The 19189-nt window shown below is 35.4% G+C and overlaps 1 protein-coding gene across 5 annotated transcripts in view; it reads right to left on the reverse strand.

The window, feature by feature from the left end:
• LOC138701297 (uncharacterized) overlaps window positions 1–19189 on the reverse strand; it is a 582100-nt gene that overhangs the window by 366358 nt on the left and 196553 nt on the right. For 3 of the 5 annotated variants that reach the window (XM_069828035.1, XM_069828034.1, XM_069828037.1), the window contains exon 1: window positions 9508–9762. The exons of the other annotated variants lie outside the window; for them this stretch is intronic. In XM_069828035.1, coding sequence (XP_069684136.1) covers window positions 9508–9747 — 240 coding nt within the window. In that variant the 5' untranslated portion in view covers window positions 9748–9762. Of the gene's footprint in view, window positions 1–9507; window positions 9763–19189 lie in introns of those variants that run through there. 5 annotated transcript variants of the gene reach the window in all.

Genomic DNA, 19189 nt, shown 5'->3' on the forward strand with positions numbered 1-19189 from the left:
TTAGTAGAGTTTCCCTTCTGGTTTTCCTTCCTAGTGTTCTCTTAATTGTACCACAAATATGTTGGAACAGATTTAATTTTCTGTTAATATCCTTTGTCCTATCATTTCCTAGGAAGACCCCTAAATAGTTAAAATCAGTTACCTGTTCTATTAAAAGATTATTCACTACTATTTTTGCTCTTACTATATTCTTCCCATGGAACGCCATTACTTTGGTTTTACTTGGCGATATCTGTAGGTTATATTCAGCAGCAACTTTTCTAATTGAAAAATGGCTCTCTGCAAGCTGTCCTCGTCAGTTGCTATCACTGCCTGATCATCTGCAAAGAGGAGTGTATGTAATTTTCTATTATCTACTCTAAACTTTTCTGATAAAATATATTGTCATTTCCTTATGGCATCGTCAATATAAAGGTTAAACAGAGCGGGTGCTAAAGGGCATCCTTGTCTCACACCTTGATTTATCTCTATATTGTTAGTTGACTGTCTGTTTCCAATTTTTATTTTTATCATTGTTCCAGAGTACAGGCTTTGAATTGCTCTTATTATGTGACTTGGAAAGCCTCGTAGGCTCATTATATCCCATATTATATTTCTTTTTACTTTATCGAAGGCTTTAACATAATCTATAAATGCTATAAAAATTGGCACATTATATTCCTTCCTTTTCTCAAGCAACTGCATTATTGTAAAAATACAATCACAAGATCTGCCTTCTCTGAAACCATGCTGTTGTTCCAAGAGAAATATTTCCATTATATTATTAATTCTATTTCTCAAAATTTTTGCATCTATCTTGTAGCATGAGTTCAGCAAACTGATTCCCCTGTAGTTGTTGCAGTCTCCTTTATTTCCTTTCTTAAACAATGAAATATTAGTAACAGAATTGTGGAGTAATTTCAACGATCCTTTGGTTTCTCACAGCAACATATTACTTTAAAATGTAGTTTCCTCAAAACTTTCAATTTTCAGTTGTTTCCTTCTCAACTGGGTCGTTTATATCACTTATAAAACAAATCCATTTTCTTCGTATTTTCTCTAGTGCATTTCAGAACGGTATACGACAGCACTCGAAACAGAACGAATTTCAGTAAGTCCCTTAGCGATAGCTTGTGATCTATGCTCTATGTCTCTGGGCATTCGCAGTTTAATGTATCTGGAAATTAGAATATTCAAGGGCCTATTACTTTTTTCTGATACAAACAGCAGTGAGGAAGGGAAAGCGGGACGCAGCAACACAGCTGCCCGAGGTGATGATGACGACCAACGCAGGGACGCAGACAACACCAACTACTGCTCCTGCAGGTAAGTTATTGTTCACAACAGTGCCACGTAGCAATATTTCAAAGTAGGAAAGCAGTAACTAAATACAATGAATATTTACTTACATGCTTACTTACTGGCTTTTAAGGAACCCGGAGGTTCATTGCCGCCCCCACATAAGCCCGCCATCGGTCCCTATCCTGAGCAAGATTAATCCAGTTTCTATCATATCCCACCTCCTTCAAATCCTTTTAATATTATCCCCCATCTACGTCTCGGCCTCCCCAAAGGTCTTTTTCCCTCCGGCCTCCCAACTAACACTCTATATGCATTTCTGGATTCGCCCATATGTGCTACATGCGCTGCCCATCTCAATCGTCTGGATTTAATGTTCCTAATTATGTCAGGTGAAGAATACAATGCGTGCATTTCTGTGTTATGTAACTTTCTCCATCTCCTGTAACTTCATCCCTCTTAGCCCAAAATATTTTCCTAAGAACCTTATTCTCAATCACCCTTAACCTATGTTCCTTTCTCAAAGTGAGAGTCCAAGTTTCACAACCATAAAGAAGAACCGGTAATATAACTCTTTTATAAATACTAACTTTCAGATTTTTTTTACAGCAGACTGGATGACAAAAGCTTCTCAACCGAATAATAACAGGCATTTCCCATATTATTTCTGTGTTTAATTTCCTCCCGAGTATAATTTATATTTGTTACTGTTGCTCACAGGTATTTGAATTTTTCTACCTCTTCAAAGGATAAATTTACCATTTTTATATTTCCATTTAGTACAATATTCTCATCACGAGTCATAATCATATAGCCTACTTTCTCTTTTCGGGATTTACTTCCAAACCTACCTCTTTACTAGCTGCAAGTAAAATTCCCGTATTTTCCCTAATCGTTGTGGATTTTCTCCTAACATATTCACGTCATCCGCATAGACAAGCAGCTGATGTAACCCGTTCAATTCCAAACCCTCTCTGTTATCCTGGACTTTCCTAACAGCACACTCTAGAGCAAAGTTAAAAAATAATGGTGATAGCGTATCTCTCTGAAATCCATTTAAGACATTTTAATTAATTGAAACTTATAGTATAGCTATATGAAACATTATTAACAGAATTCTGGAGTAATTTCAACGAACCTTTGGTTTCTCACAGCAACATATTGCTTTAAAATGTAGTTCCCTCAAAACTTTAAATTTTCAGTTGTGTCCTCAACTGGGTAGTTTATATCACTTATACAACAAATCCATTTTCTTCGTATTTTCTCTGGTGCATTTCAGAACGGTATACGACAGCACTCGAAACAGAGCGAATTTCAGTAAGTCCCTTAGCGATATCTTGTGACCTATGCTCTATGTTTCTAAGTATGCGCAGTTTATTGTATCTGGAAATTAGAATATTCAAGGGCCTATTACTTTTTTTTTTCTCATAGAAACAGCAGTGACGAAGAAGAAGAAGAAGAAGAAGGACGCAGCAACACAGGTAACCAAGATGATCGACAACAACCTTGCAGAGACGCAGACAATACCATCCACTACGGCAATAGTATCTGCTCCGACAACACCATCTACTCAGACTCCTCCTGCAGGTAAGTTATTGTTCACAACAGTGCCGCGTAGTAATATTTCAAAGTAGGAAAGCAGTAACTAAATAAAAGTGTATATTTAGAAAAAAAAATTAACTACTCATCTGTAATTTAAACTGCAGAATGACCTTCCAGTTTTGATTGTGAAACTCGTCTATGACGACATCGTAAAATCGAAATTGTTGGGACAGTTCCTTAATAAAAGGTTTTTCAATTTCAAAACTGCCGACCGTGACATTCGCTCTTCGCGTATAGAGTTTCTCACAGGGGCGGTTATTCAGGTGAAGTAAGTGATGTACTACTTCACCTATTTATGTGTAAAACACAATTTTATCTCGCATTAATAATTAATTGTAGTTATTACCGGTACCGTATTTATAAAATGAAATAAGTTTTCTTTTCAGTCGTTATGAATAGTGTTTAGTTGTATAAATAGTACCTGTAACCGTCCGCTGAATAGAATAATGTCTACTGTTACGAGCGCCGAGCGGTGACTATTGGAACTTACAAAACTGTAGAGGTGAAATTATTTGGGCTCCCATTCTCATACAGCACTTGGTTTCCATGGTAACGTGACGTCACGCACTAAAGAAAGATTGTAGTGTGAGTGAAGTGTGTTTCTGAGTCTTTCCGTTACGGTTACGTAGAACTGTCAGACTTGTAGGTGGAGTAACCACTTTGTAGATCTAACGGTGCTAATAATATAGTAGGGTTGAAGATGGTCTCCAAGGCCGGGGGCTATTGTTCAAAGACTGTGAAATTTTACAGTATGTACTACCTGACTCGAGAATAGTATTCTCATTCTCTGTGTCTTAGCAGCCACCCCTGCAGTGGTAAATTAGCTGGCTTTATGTTATTTTATCAGGAATACACCACACATACATTAGCAAGTTTAAAAGTTGTTTTCCGCGGCGTGCATGATTTCTTCTCATAAGCTCGCCAGTTTTGTTCAAGCTCTTGTATTTGAAAGTTTAACGCGCGCGTAAATGTACACATCGCTCATTTGCGATAAGAGTGACACAACTTAAAAAGTGTTAATTTTACAGAAGAAGCATTTTAAAATGTTCATATTCTTAAAAGTCAAATTATAGGCACATGTTTTTTCCAAACGGAATGCAATTTTGCACATGCATTATATTTCTAGGGCGGCCGGGTAGCTCAGTTGGTAGAGCAGCTGGCTACGGACTGGAAGGTCCGGGGTTCGATCCCAGTGACAGGATTTTTTCTCGTTGCCAAACTTCCAGAACGGCCCCGAGGTTCACTCAGCCTCCTACAAAATTGAGTACCGGGTCTTTCCCGGGGGTAAAAGGCGGTCAGAGCGTGGTGCCGACCACACCACCTCATTCTAGTGCCGAGGTCATGGAAAGCATGGGGCTCTACCTCCATGCCCCCCCCAAGTGCCTTCATGGCATGTTACGGGGATACCTTTACCTTTTTTTATTATATTTCTAGCGCATAGTAGGTATCATTATTATTAATTAATTTCAATAATTTCAACAATTATTTTAAGTTGTGTCGTTCTTTTTTTAAATAAATATATGTCTGTCTTTAGTTATGACAGTGAGAATATTTACCTGACGTACAATAATTGTACAATTATTGCAATTGAATCATGGAAATCAAAAATAACCTAACTCCCGGTAACCAAATTTTTCAGGAGAGAGAATAAACTGTTTTATGGCCATGTTTTACGTCCAATCATTCTGCTTTTTTTTTTTTAATAGTTGAATTTCCTTAATGTAAACCAGCTGTGAATATAACAATAGCTATAATTATAATAAGTTCTCATATAAAAAATATTATATGTGCCTAAAATTAGGTGGTTTTTGATTTCCATAGAAAATAAAATAACAAAATATCATATTCGATACTTGTTTTATATTGCAGTGATACAGAAACACAAGAAATATAAAAGAAAAGTGATCTATTGATATTTTGAAATCCGTAGGCCTATTTATAGCAATTAATGTCATATTTAAAACCACAGCCATTACCCCCCCTCCTAAAAATCAAACCGTTTCCATTTCCTAAGGTTTATTTTCTTCCACAGAATTTGTTAACTTCTTAACTTCAGTTACATGTTTTGTTCAACGAATATTAAATACATAAAATATTCATACATATTCCGTATCAGACTCACTTGAATCATTTGTGCTAATTGCACTATCATTATCACATAGATCGAACAGTTTTATTTAATACAAATGAGCATTATCTAATAGAAACTGCATTAAGTTTTCACTTATACTCGTATTCTGCCTTTTCATGGGGATAAGAGAACTGTACTTCGATTCTGTAGGAAATGGCACTATTCTAGTGTATTTGATTTCTGTAAGCTGAACCTATTGCATACTACAGCTTTCATTATATTGCTGACAGGAATATCACGTTTGTGTAAATAAGAGTATCTCAAAACCTTACATCCTAAAATAAAAAAGGAATTTGCTGGTGTGTCTTTCGTTCTTCCGTTTGCTACATTCTTTCTGAAAATGATTTTTGAACTCAAGGAACGTGGAATGTTTCACCTTAACTACAATGAACTTCACGTCATCACGTACTATGTTGTACCAGTCACTGGGTGTGTCTACTTTGTCCTGTTTCTGTTCTTTTTTCAGTTACACCAAAGTCTCTACATTGGGAAAGTAACTGTGCATTCTAATGGAAATCGTTGCTCATTATACTGAATTCCGCTGTTGCACCAAAGTTATATAGGCTACCCATATCTGCCAGAAGCAGAATTCATCAGAAACATTTATGATGGGAACAGAAAGATTTTGCTGAAAGTGAAAGTCATTGTTTCTGTGGCATCCTTCTCTTCTGGAAATTTCTTATACTGCTGCAATTTTGTATAAAAGACTTTTGTTTTTATCTTGTACAGCTTCCCCCTAACTGAACCTTTAAGAAATAATCTACACATTTATCTAACTAGTAAAGTACGTGACAGATATCTAATGGGCTACTCAGTATGGAAATTTACGAATACCATATGACAATCCATCCACAGGGTTCTAAAGTATTTGATCTACTGCGGTGATTCCCAAGCACATCTTGCGGTGATAAGCCTGAAGTCAACATCTTGAATGGTTTTTAACACGCGCCTCTGTCACACCATAAAGGCTAAAAAATTCTGTGAGGCAAAGTATATGCTTCTCAGATCTTAACTTTATTTTATAGACATAAGAAACTGAATATTTAATTCATGGGACGAGATTGCACCAATGGCTATAGATATGCATCCTATGCCAATGTGTTGCCTCCTGTTCCTAAGGTGTTAAATACTTTCAATATGTAGTGCTTCCCTTTCCTGACCAGTTTTTGTTTCATTTTTCTCCATATTTAAGACTCTTGATCTTATTCCTTTTCCATTTTTTTGTATTTCACTTTCTTTTTCCTTTTGCTTCACCGTTAGAATGATTGTTTTCACTAAACATCTCCCTGTTGTGGCCATTTCCCCTGTATCAGTTCATTGAAGCGATGGTGCTGCCAACTAGTGATAAAATATTTATGGAAATCAGAAACAGACTAACTCCATGGAGTAAGTTGCTTTTTGATCTCCATGAAATATTTAATAGCTTGTAGTTCACTAGCTAGCTTCGGATTTGGATGTTTTATGTTGTACATGGATAGAATTATTGGACATAAGCGTTTAGTTAACTCCCTTAATAACAGTAATCTTTCAGTTGTTACTCTTAACAACACGCTAATCCCTTATTCATCTGTCGTAAAAAATCTTGGCTTCTTTTTTGATAATAATCTAAGTTGGAATTTTCAAGTTAAAGAAACGATAAAAAAAATCTGTTCCTCCATTCACTGTTTGAGTCGCTTGAGAAACTTCTTGCCCCAGCAACTAAAACTTGCCCTAGTGCAAACCCTAGTAACGCCGCACTTCGATTATTGTGACGTTTTGTTAAGTGACCTAAGTTCTGAATTGTCAGTCAAGTTACAGCGAGCTCAGAATATGTGCGTCAGATACGTGTGCAACATCCGACGGTATGATCACATATCACCGTCCTTCGCAAGTCTCTCGTGGCTCCGACTTAAAGAACGTAGAACTTTACACTCTTTGTCTTTACTCTTTCGAATTCTGCACACTTCAACACCAAATTACCTTTCGTCTCGTTTCTCTTATCTATACTCTAACCATGACGTAAATACCAGATCACTTATCTGTGGCACGCTAAGTATACCTCTTCATAGAACATCTTGTTATTCATCATCTTTTACAATATCCACCTCGCGTCAATGGAATTCCTTGTCACAAAGTATTAGGGGCTGCAAGACAATAAACACCTTTAAGAACAGCTTAAAAGATAACCTTATTAGCATTTCACTCCAATCATACTGATTTAAACTATCACTGACTACATTGTTACTTTTTTCTTTAGACATCATCCTGATTGTGCTGTATTTTAATTGTCTCGTAATAATCTCTTTCTATTATCTAATATTATTTGAAATATATTAACATTCTATGTATTTTAGTTTAATTCTGCTACACAGTTTATTTCAGTGTTTAATTAATAGTTCATAGTATTTTGTTGTTTAATTTGTAAATAACTTTTGTATACATGTAACTCTCATCTCAATCAAATTGTTGGATTCTTTGTAAGTTCATGCATATGTATATACACTTTTTCCTGGTTGAGTGGAAGAGAAGGCCTTACGGCCTTAACTCTGCCAGCTAAAATAAATCATTATTATTATTATAAATCATTATATACTAGGTTTTAAATATTTTTCCATCATAAACGCGACAATGATAAAAAATGGAGTTAGGTGGTTTTTGACTTTCACGATTCAATTGTATAATAACTGCACAAATATTGTGTTTGTAGAAAAGTAATTTTTCGATAAAGTAATGCAATGGAATAATTTATTGGCATGTCATTGTACAATAATATTATAAGGATGCTCTGTGACATTCATTAATAAATTTAAATTTTAACACAGATTTTGTTGTATTGAAAAACGAATGTAATAACTTTTTATGAAAATTATATTGTATAATTAACGGTATAATTTAAAGACTATTTTTAAATACAAGACTATGAATTATGTTAGAAAAATAATATAACAGCGACAATCTAGATTGAGAAATCATGTGATGTGGAGTGTAAATCGGACCAGTTTTGGACACACGTTTTACTTCGCTCTCGATCATTGAAAGGGCACTATCATCTTCGTCCTGAGTGTGTCCAGTTATCAAGAATTTATGGATAATCATCTTGATAAAATTTGCGGTATATTACTGAACTAACCTTCGAGTTGTATTTGAGGCTGCCAGACATCATTTTCTAAAAATGTTTGTTTTGACAGCTTTAGAATTAGATAGGAACGTAATTGACTCATTTCCGTGTAAAAAAATTACGAACCCTATTAAAAAATAAAGGTAAAACGTTATTATACTTTTCAAATAGGCAGACATAACATTAAATAATTATTAAATTAAAATAGTTTTAATCATAAATACCGTCATAATATTAAATGTAAGCTTATTGATAATAAGGGAAGTTAAATAAATATTTGCTACTTATCTAAAATAATGACACAACTTAGAATAATTCCTTGCCGCTGAAAAAAAATTATTCAATGAAAAGACGCAACACAAATTCTGTCACTCTTCATGAAAAGATTTAAACGTTTCAGTTTGAATGCTTCGTAACAACTAAAATCTTTGTTGTTGTAATGATTTTGTTAGATTAAAAAAAATTAATAAAGACACATCTGCCATCTGGGCGAAAAATAATATAATCATGTATTTGTCGCTATTCACGATAAAAATATACTACTTTTGGAGTTCATTTTTGTAAGAATCTCAAAAACGAAACATTTTGGGTTGTGCCTCCCTTATCGCTAATGAGCGACATGTAGTTTAATACTGAGTACGTATATATTAACTTATTTAATGTATTTAGAGTATATTAGTGATAAGTGTATATTGTGTATTAATCCTACATCTTATGTTTAATCATTATAGCTATTATACAAATACGAGTACTTAGGTACCAGTACATAGAAAATGTTGATTAAATGAGTGCGAAATATTTATCCCGAAAATGACACACTTTGTAATTTATTGGAAATGTCGTTTTGTAGACTTAAATATGAGGATAAAAAGATGTTTTAAATTCTTGACGATGTACAGTTCCATTTGTTCTTTGTTTTAAAAAGTGCTAAGAAAATAGAGAAGTTGTATAAAATAACTTTAAAATTTCTTCCGATGAAAGAAGCTTTTCTATTTGAAAACATTGAAAATGTCACTCGGAATGCTATATCACAGGAGAGACTTTCATCATTAGCCCCATAGCTTTGCATAGAGATATACTGTCCACCCTCAGTTAAACTCAGACATTTCAATGCCTCAGAACGAGACTGTTACAACTCAAAAATAGAGATTTTTCAGTAGAGCCATTTAAAGTTTTCCATTGTAGATGGTAAATCAGAGAATCATGGCACAACAATGAAAATTGGTATATATAAGCATTAGGGAGCGGATTTTTATGTGCTAAAAAATTAAATATATTTATTTTTTTATGTGCTAAAAAGTACGAAAATATTTGCTAAAAATAAAAAAATATTTCTTTTAAATATGACAAAAATACCTTACTTAGCTTGAGAAAAAAAAAAATGTTACTAGGTACTCACCAACCACACTTGAGTGCTAGTAGTTGGCCGAGAATTGCAGTGAACAACAAAGGTCATCTCCAAATTCTCCATCACAAATGCATGCCGATTATCTGTGAACAACGACTTATAGTGTGAAAACGATCTTTCCACATCACAGGACGTCAGATGTGCATATTTAAAGAGAGGAATGTCACAAACACAAACACCGTCAAATTCACCTACAGGCACCCCCTCCAATACTTGAGCAACTTTACACATTTTTTTATATCCACTGTTTTTCCCAAACACATTCTGGAATTTGTCCCTTACTACTTGTACTTCTGAACGTGGTAGCGAGTCTAGTTTAATTTTCATGGCACGCACCTCCTTGTTTCAGACAACAGGTTTTTGGATGTTTCGAGTTTTTTATGGTGTCTCACAAAAAGCTTAGATTTGCTAATAGGAAAGCCAAATCGTTTTTTAAACAACCATCTTTCAGTATATCTTGAAGGATATGGATTGACGCGAGAGGCGAGAGATTTGTTTAAATTCAATAATGTTCATACCCGAGCTCTTATCTGTCGTGTTTCACAAACAAAGCGTGGAATGAAATCATCTTCAGCAGCAATAAACATTCCTAATTATGTGTTGCAAGATGTCTCCTCCTTGTCCATGTTAATTTATGCTCTTATAACAACACTGATATGCTGCCTAGCAGTTCTCAGAACTTGTGGCGATACTATTACAAAAAATGTATCACGGATACACCACACAGTGGTTGGAAACACGAAGCAAGTAGCAATTCTTAAAAAGATAACGTACTTCTGAGTGACATAATTGATTTAGTTTTAAAATGTTTCAAAGTTCTTGTAAAAATTATTTAATTAAAAAAACCCCAAGATTTATGTGTTTATAATAGATTTCCTGAAAATATGTATTTACATAATTTTTTTGTGAAAATGTGTTTTTAAGTGAAATAAAATTCGGGTTTTAAATTTGAAACTTCATGTTCGGAATTTTTTATTTTGTTAATTGTGTTTTATCACACGCAAAAATAATATTTAATTACATAGGAATCCGCTCCTTAATAATCATTATTGTTATAAAAGTTTATTGAAATATTAATTTTGTCGTTATTTGTTTTATGTAACTTGTATGTGACATTTTTTTTAGTTGTAACAGTTTCGCATTGACAAATTGTGCCAAAATTTCTCAGATATAACAGTATTCCATAATATATTACTTGCAACAGGTTTTTTCCTTACATCACTCTGTAATAAATTTAGATAATACAATGGAAAAATATGTCAAATGTGGATTTAGAAACACAAAATGATATTGGTTGATATCGGGATGACTACAACAATAAAAGAAATAAATTACACCAACCAGGATGACTACAACAATAACAAGAAATATATTGCATCATGTAGCCTAGTTGCCTCATGAGTGATGCCTTATTGGTGTAACTTAGGCCTATGAGGTTGAAACCTGTCTTCGAACAGTCGACTAAACATAAACATGTAGTGAGAAAAAACATGTTTGGTTGTTATTCAAATGTAGCATTATTTTCTTCAACACCATTGGAAACTTTCAAACTTTTACACAGATCAAGCAAATTTCCCCCCTCCCCCACATCTATCCCTGGAGGCGAAGAAAATACTGGCTTTCGTATTGCTAGAGAAGACTTGCGCTTCCGTCTTTGTCGACTACTTATTTTTTCGAAATCATCTTGTTCATAGGAGTGTTTATAGAAGATGGCGAAAGGATCCTGTTTTCTGACCCTCCACGATCTTCACAGTAGACTGGTTTATGTTATCATCATTTTTATTTCTGGAAAAATTATTTCCCATTTGTTGTGTTAAGTCTTTCAAATCTAAGATATCTGGTGTATCTAGTTCATTGACTTTGTACAGGGACATAATTTTATTTTTACTTGCATTTTTATTGTACCTGCATTTCTACATGCACTTCACTCTTACCCCTTCACTAATGTCCTTGCTCACGTCAGACACACAAACTTACGGCCGCTGTTGCATTCGAAGTCTTCAAGCAGTGAAGTAAACACTGCAGTGTATAGTGTGTTTCATAAATATGATTGCGTTTTCTATAGAAGAAAGAACCTATATTAATAATATCGTACTAAAAAATTATATTCAAGAAACAATAAATTCAATTTCAGAGAATATGCTTCAAAATGTTTTTAATAATATGCGTACTGAATTGAAGCCTGCATTGTAATGAACGGCAACCATTTTCAGCAACTTGTTTAAAAATTCAGATTAGCTTATTTTGAATTGAGGTGGCTAGAAGCAAAGGAATGCTAGTGATATTTGTAATAACATGAGTTAAGTGCATCCAGTGTAAGCTAAAGTATCTAAAATTTTAGTGGCAAAGGCATATTTTAATCGCATCACACATTAAAATTTAAATAAAAATTTCACCGATTTTACGAAAGGTTCAATATTTAAACCCCATTTTCTCAAAAGTAACTTAAGTGCACTTACAGCCCTTTACTTATGACCCCCTCAATTTAAATTCACTCTCTATATTGTATGTTAACATCAATAATTAATATGCTAAATAAAGTAGACATTACATAACGAACATAGCCGCCTGAAAAGTTGAGTTTTTGAAAAAAAAAATGTTACTACTCTACTGTATTTTGATAAATTCCGTAAAAGTGATGATCAAACTGAAAATCGTAATATCCTATTTCCCTACAACTTAAATGGATACACTACTTTTCTCTCCTCCTATACCTAGTAAAATGATTTGTTTACATATTGCACTAGTAACATCAAACTCCTGTAATGGAAGGGGGCAACAGTGTTTCCGAGTATAGCCAGGTTAATGTTAAAAATGTTGGTAAAAATAAAGTGATGTCCCTGTATATATTGCCTTTTTTCTCGGGAAATTTCAGTACTGGTATCCACTGCGTTGGCAGTAATATAAGTCCTTCTTTAATAACTCTTCTCCCCTCCTTCAACAGTAGAATGCATAGTCATTCTCATTCTAGGTATGACTTGTGACTAAAAATTTCTGTGTTATGACATTAACACAGGTTAGTTACGCAGTAGAGAAATAATGAGGCAATGAATTTGTTCTTGTCTTGCCCAATACAATTGTCAGAAAACATAATTACCTGGTTTGTTACTGTGTTGGGCAAAGAAATAAGAAATTATAGAGGCATGTGCCAATCTCTTTTGAACCTCTTTTGGCCAAGCCCTCATGCCAAAAATAACAATGGCCCTGGCTGTTTGCGATGTCATACATTGTGCGATTGTAACAGGACAGTTTCCTTTTATAATATTAAGAGGAACACTCACCACAATGTGAAGGAAGAACTGCCTGGAGATCAAAGCAGCACACAGCTTTGCTTGGATCCTGTTTTCTGATTCAATATCTTTAGTCTTTGTAGCCCTTGTGTTACTTCTTCTTTTATATGTCTATTGTAACTTTCTTGCAGTTAATTTCTCTGTTTCTGTATTACGTGGTACAGTCATTAAGTTCTAATACTGAGCGCACAGTGGCGTTGTGGTGCACTATAGCGCATAGGTGGCGCTATGGTATGATACCTTGTCAGTTAGTCTCTCGACCCAACAAGAGACAGTTGAGTTCATGCACTGTAAGCAGAACTACGGTCTTTGTTGTGACGGTGATTTGAATGCGCACGTCGGAACCCGAGATGTCACAGTTTGAGCAACAGGCAAACATCTAGTTCTGCCAGAAATTAGGCAAAACTGATGCCGAAACGTTTCAAATGATGCAGCAAGTTTACGGTGAGGACGCAGTGAGTCGCAGTGTTGTGTTTAGGTGGCACCGACGTTTTTTGCAAGGAAGAGACAGTTTGGAAGATGATGTGCGTACTGGTCGGCCACAAACAATTCGAACTGAACGCAAGATCCAAGAAGTTGCAACGTTGGTGAGTGCTAACCGCTCCCAATCGGTAGACGATATCGCAGCAAACAGTAGGGGTCAGCCATGGTACTTGCTACAAAATTCTGTCTGATGACCTGAACATGTCTCGTGTTACCCAGCACAGTTTGCCACGAATCCTGTCGCAAGACCAACGTGATGATCGCATGACGATTTGTGGTGACCTCATCAGTAGTGCTGACGATGATCCGACGTTTCTCAACCGGATAATAACTGGAGACGAAACTTGGTGTTTCCTTTACGATCCGCAACTGAAACGACAATCCGCCACCTGGAAAACGCCGTTATCACCACGACAAGACAGGTCAAAAGGCAAGGGGATGCTTGAACTGTTTTTTTGATTCAAATGGAATTGTTCACATGGAATTCATCCCAGAAGGTGTAACTGTGAACAAAACCCGCTACAAAGAGATCCTTGGCCGTTTACGAGATTCAATATGCCGTAAGCGACCTGAGCTATGGCGTACAAAGAATCGGCTGTAGCTACATGACAACGCCCCTCCACATCGCTCTGTCCTTGTCCAAGAGTAACTTGCAAGACAACAGGTGACAGTTCTTCCACACCCTCCGTACTCACCTGATCTCGCACAATGCGATTTTTTTTCTCTTTCCTCGCATGAAAGCAACCCTACGTGGGCGTAGATTTCATTCTTCCGAAGAGGTCATGACTGCCACAAGAGAATCCATACGGGACCTTCCTGCCAACATCTTTCAACGGTGCTTCCAGCAGCTATACCAACGTTGGCAAACGTGCATAACAGCCAACGGAGACTATTTTGAGGGAGGATGTGGTTCGGTTTAAATGTACGCCGTGTTATGCGGCATCTAGTGATACATCCAGATTCTTGTGGGAGCCTACCCTCCAGGCGTCAAGTCTTAGAAGTTAATGACTGTACCACGTATTCTTACATGCTGTATATACACAACATTAACCTTTCTTAGAGATATAAAATGAAATATTAAGTGAATTAAATACTGATGTATAAGAATATTCACGATGATTAATGTTTCAATACTACGTCGATGGTGAAGACAAAATTAATAATAACATTGTTTTTAAACAAAGCAGCCAGTATTATGCTATCATTATTGTATGAACTTATCATGAGATGTGCCAAATCTAAACTCGAAGCATGGATATTTTCAATGCGAAAGTGTTACAAGTCAAAATGGAACATTGCTTTTAGCAACAATGTTTGCAGTTGAGAATGGAAAACTGTTACATCGCAAAATATAACACTTTCCAATTGAGAAAAAGACTAAATAGCATAATTTTAAAACTGTTATATGTGCATTTATGTCCCACTAGGAAATTTTTAGAGTTGTAACAATTTCACATAGCATAGTTCTCAATTGAAGTGTTCAAATGATGGTAATAACTCAAAAAGTGAATTTTTTGAGTTGTAACAGTCTCTTTCTGAGCCATCGATTTTATGAAGACATCACCGACGGTTTGCTGCTTTAAAAGATAGGAGGACTGCCTTTGTATGAAAGAAATGAGGTGAGTCCTGAAATAAATTAGTTTTCCTGTTTGCATGTGTTCTAGAACTATTATACGTAGGTTACGAATAGTAGGCCTACTCATTATATTGGTAAAACTGTTCATGCATTTCTTTATGTGAACAGCACTTCACCTATTTTCTTGACGGCGAGTCCCTACTGGTTTCTCACATATGTCTTTATCCTCTTGCGAATAGAGAGGAAGTAGTGGTAGGAAATGTTAGTTTAAGTTCACAAACAATTGCAGAATAAGCCGCCTTCATTTATTTTCCTTTAAAATTTCAACAACTCACTCACGCAACCAAAGATAATACAATGTAATGGATCTTGAAACTTTTAACTTGCTGTCCTGTAAAAACAGTAAAACGTGACTTATCAGGTTTTTTACTTATACTATTGATATGCTATGATATGACACCATATATACCATATTTCCTCGCGTAATTTGCGCACTTTTTAATGTACTTTGGCTGTTTGAAAAATTAGGGTGCGTAAAATATTCGAATTTTTTTTAATTAGACTTCTTGATCTGGGTTTTATTCAAGTATATGGTAATTAAGAATACAGTACATTTGTCACCTAAGACTACTGGTAATCCTGAATTATAAATAATAATAATTAAATTGGGTATATGACAATCATAATGAATGCAAAGTACATAGCAGACGCAGCATTCTCAATAGGTAGTCTTTAATTGAGCAAATTGTACGAGTTTATAGGCCTACAGATGGTTCATCGATGCATTCTTCATGTTGCGGTGACAACTGCACTATACATGTTAAACAATAAAACTTGTCACATTCACTGCCCTTTGGAGTAATTTACAAAGACAAGCATCAGTGCTGAAGTAATGTTATTTAGGCCCGGTTTCTTCAACCTTTGTTATAATGCACCTAACATAGCGTTAATTAACTGTAAGTTATAAGCAGACATCGAGATTTTGGACCCGATAGAATAAGTTTACTAAGTCCATACTATAGGCAGCTTTGTCACTGTGTTTGAGGTGGATGGGAGTCGGCAGAAGGAGAGACATGTGTACATGAAACCAAGTCCAGTCCAGTCCAGTCTGCTGGTGCTGTACAGTGACGTTCCAAAGAAAGACAACTAATTTATCAAACATTAAAATAAAATGATTGTTAGAGAAGAAAAATTCTGTAGGAACAAAAAATTAATCTTTACGTAAATTAAAATGAAAACCTATAAAGCGAAATTTTCAAAATAAATTAATATGCATTTTCTTTTGGCTCCTTTCGTAAGCACATGTGCAATACTTACACAACATACATAATAATCATACACAACATACACAATTTATGATGTACAATACATGGTATCCCCGCAATATATACAATATAAATTATCCAATATAAGTAATGAGAATTTACGTTCGTTTAACACGTTTATTACAATACACATTCCCAAGGTCTCAAAACTAAATTTTCTTCAGTAGTCGGCAAGACATATTTTATATTGGGAGAAGCTCCGCTCTATATCACATGATGTAATGGGTGCAAAACGATAAAACACTAAATCATTGAAATCTATCTTCGCTACCCAGCAGTGTCCGTAGACTTCTTCCCTGCTAGCATGTTTTTTATGTCACAGAATATCGCATATCCACTGTTTTAACACAAAACTGAGTTTAATTTCTGTTTAACACGATTACTAGCTAGTGTAGCGGATGCTTGATGTATTACTTTCATAATTTCCTCAATTAATTTTGGATATTCAGGCATTTCTTGGTTCAACGCTTCAAGAAGTTTAATTTAGGGACAATAGCAAAATTATGTTCCATGAAATCCAAATGAATCTTCAAGGTCGTCAAATCCAGGGATTTTACAATCTTCACTGCAGGACAGTTTTCCTTGAGGGAGTTGATAACCTGAAGTATTATTTAGAAATATTTGATATAATAAATTGCTGCGTTAAGCCATGTTCCCCACCGAGTAACAGGCTGTGGAGGCAGAGGAACAGTGGGTGTAATTTTCTTGAATGTTAGCACTCGCGAAGAAAATTTTAAAAATATTATTTCGCTGTTAGCGATGAAACAATCTACATCATTAAAGAATCCCCGTATCTCTTCAGCAACCCAGTGATATCCATGGACTAGACATGTTAAGTGGATGAGTTTGGAGTAACTGTCTTTAATTTCTGTCGCTGCTTTTAGCATATATGTCGTCCCGTCCGTTACAAAGGAAAGAATATGTTTTTTATTTACTCCGGTAGGACATAAAAGATCCATTGCCTTGTTAAATATGTTGACAATAGACGAATAATTGACGTTTTCTATAACCTCACTAGTTAGTAGAAATTGTTTTCCTGGACTGTCAGTCACGAGGGTTCCGACCATGACATTTACTATACACCTGCCAGCTGAATCAGTGGCTTCGTCTATCGACAACCAGATTTTATTATTTGGTGTATAATGTTACTTAATATTCTATCGTAGCACTTTTTCAAGTGAGACTACCGCAACGTTGCGTCAGTAGGTCGTACTCTATTGATATATTTTTCCATGAAAGGTTTGAAATTAGCGTTGTTTAATTTATTAAATAGTATGTTTACAGCCACCATCATTTCACATAGATCTAGGAATAACTCGGATTCTTTATTTCTAAGTGAATCTGATACAGGTGGAAGTTCTTCCCCCTTAAGAGACAAAAATATATTTAGGGCCTAGGCCTATATGTGAAATGTGCTTTCGGGAGTTGCAATAGGTCTCAGTGTATCGTTTTTTGTCTCTCCTTAGTCTGACATTACACAATTTACATGTAACATGATCCCTATTAACTTCAAAATAATCACTTTCGAACTACGCACCAATAAAAGCGTCTTAGAGCCTTTCACTTTTGGCATAGGCCTAGTTATTGCTAATATTCTTCGACTAATCAGATAGATAACCACATGCATAGATTAAAACTAGACTAATTTCTCCTGTCCTCTCTTCTGACAAAATGAACTAGGTGTATGGGGCTGTTTTTATTATCAGAACAGTACCTCCTCTCCCTGCATTATGAGTATGACTGAGTAAATTAAGCACATGGGACGAAGTCGCTACCAATACTGTCCCCACCCACTACTGTCCTGCTTTCCAACTTGAAACCGCACTGTTTTCATGTATCGGGTCTAAAGTCTCTAAGCCTGGTTATAAGTATGAATTGCTGTTACAAATATTGCGTTTCTTCGACTTTACATTTCACATTTTAACATTCTGTTTGTTAACTCTCTGTTAGGACCAGAGATTCTAGAGTTTAACCATAACCTATAACCAAGTATAGGCTCACTTCTGTTTTCTGAACTCTGACAATTGCGATTCCCGCTTGTTTCCGTTGTTTGATTCAGAGAGAATAGAAGTCTTTCTATTCTCTCAGGTTTGATTTCTGCTTCTTTCCTCGTCTGTATCACAATAGCGTGGAGCGGCATATTGGTATTGCTGTTATGAAATGGAAAACACTGGAACAAAAAGAAATCTTGGGACTAATTTCTCTTCGTTGGAAAGAAATCTTCTGCTGGAAATAATTTCCCAGTATAAACCAATTAATGAGAATAAACAAACAAACGGATCTAAGTTGAAAGCGAAAAGTGAGGCTTGGTAGAAAATAGCCTATACCTTTGTATGAACTTCTGATCTGTCAAATCACAGAAATCATCCGCTCTGTTTATGTATTCATGGATATCATTTTCTAAATAATGCAGATATATACGTTCAGCATCTAACGCACCACCGTATTGGATACTTCTATGCTAACAGAGAGTTAAATGATTTAACTGCATGAAATTGGGCAGTTAAATTGACATAGGTTTTAACAGTCTGTTAGTACTAACAGTAGTTGGAGAAATGCTTCAACTGTTAAGTTTACGGTTAAAATGGAATAACACACTGTTATAATTTAACAAAGGTTGAGGAAACCGCGCCTTAGGGTTTCTTTATGAAGCAAGTAGTCAAGTTGGGTACAATGCCGTTGAATGCAAATATTGGCAATCGAAGTTAGGGAGGGAAAATTCATACTTCACTGAAAAAAATTGTGCGTAAAATGTGTGAGGAAAATACACGGAGCAAAATTAAAGTTCAAAATAACCCTTTAAAATGTAGGGTGCGTAAAATACGCGGTGGCGCAAAGTACGCGAGCAAATACGGTATGATATGATACATGATACTTTTGTAGTGAGGTGTAGCGCTCTTATGTCCACCCAGTGCCCAGATCGTGTCTTAGTTTACTCCCCATCTTCGTGACGAGACTTAGCATTTTAAATTATACACATAATTTTATTATGCACGAAC

This window comes from Periplaneta americana, chromosome 6, assembly GCF_040183065.1.
Source record: "Periplaneta americana isolate PAMFEO1 chromosome 6, P.americana_PAMFEO1_priV1, whole genome shotgun sequence".
Classification (NCBI taxonomy): domain Eukaryota; kingdom Metazoa; phylum Arthropoda; class Insecta; order Blattodea; family Blattidae; genus Periplaneta; species Periplaneta americana.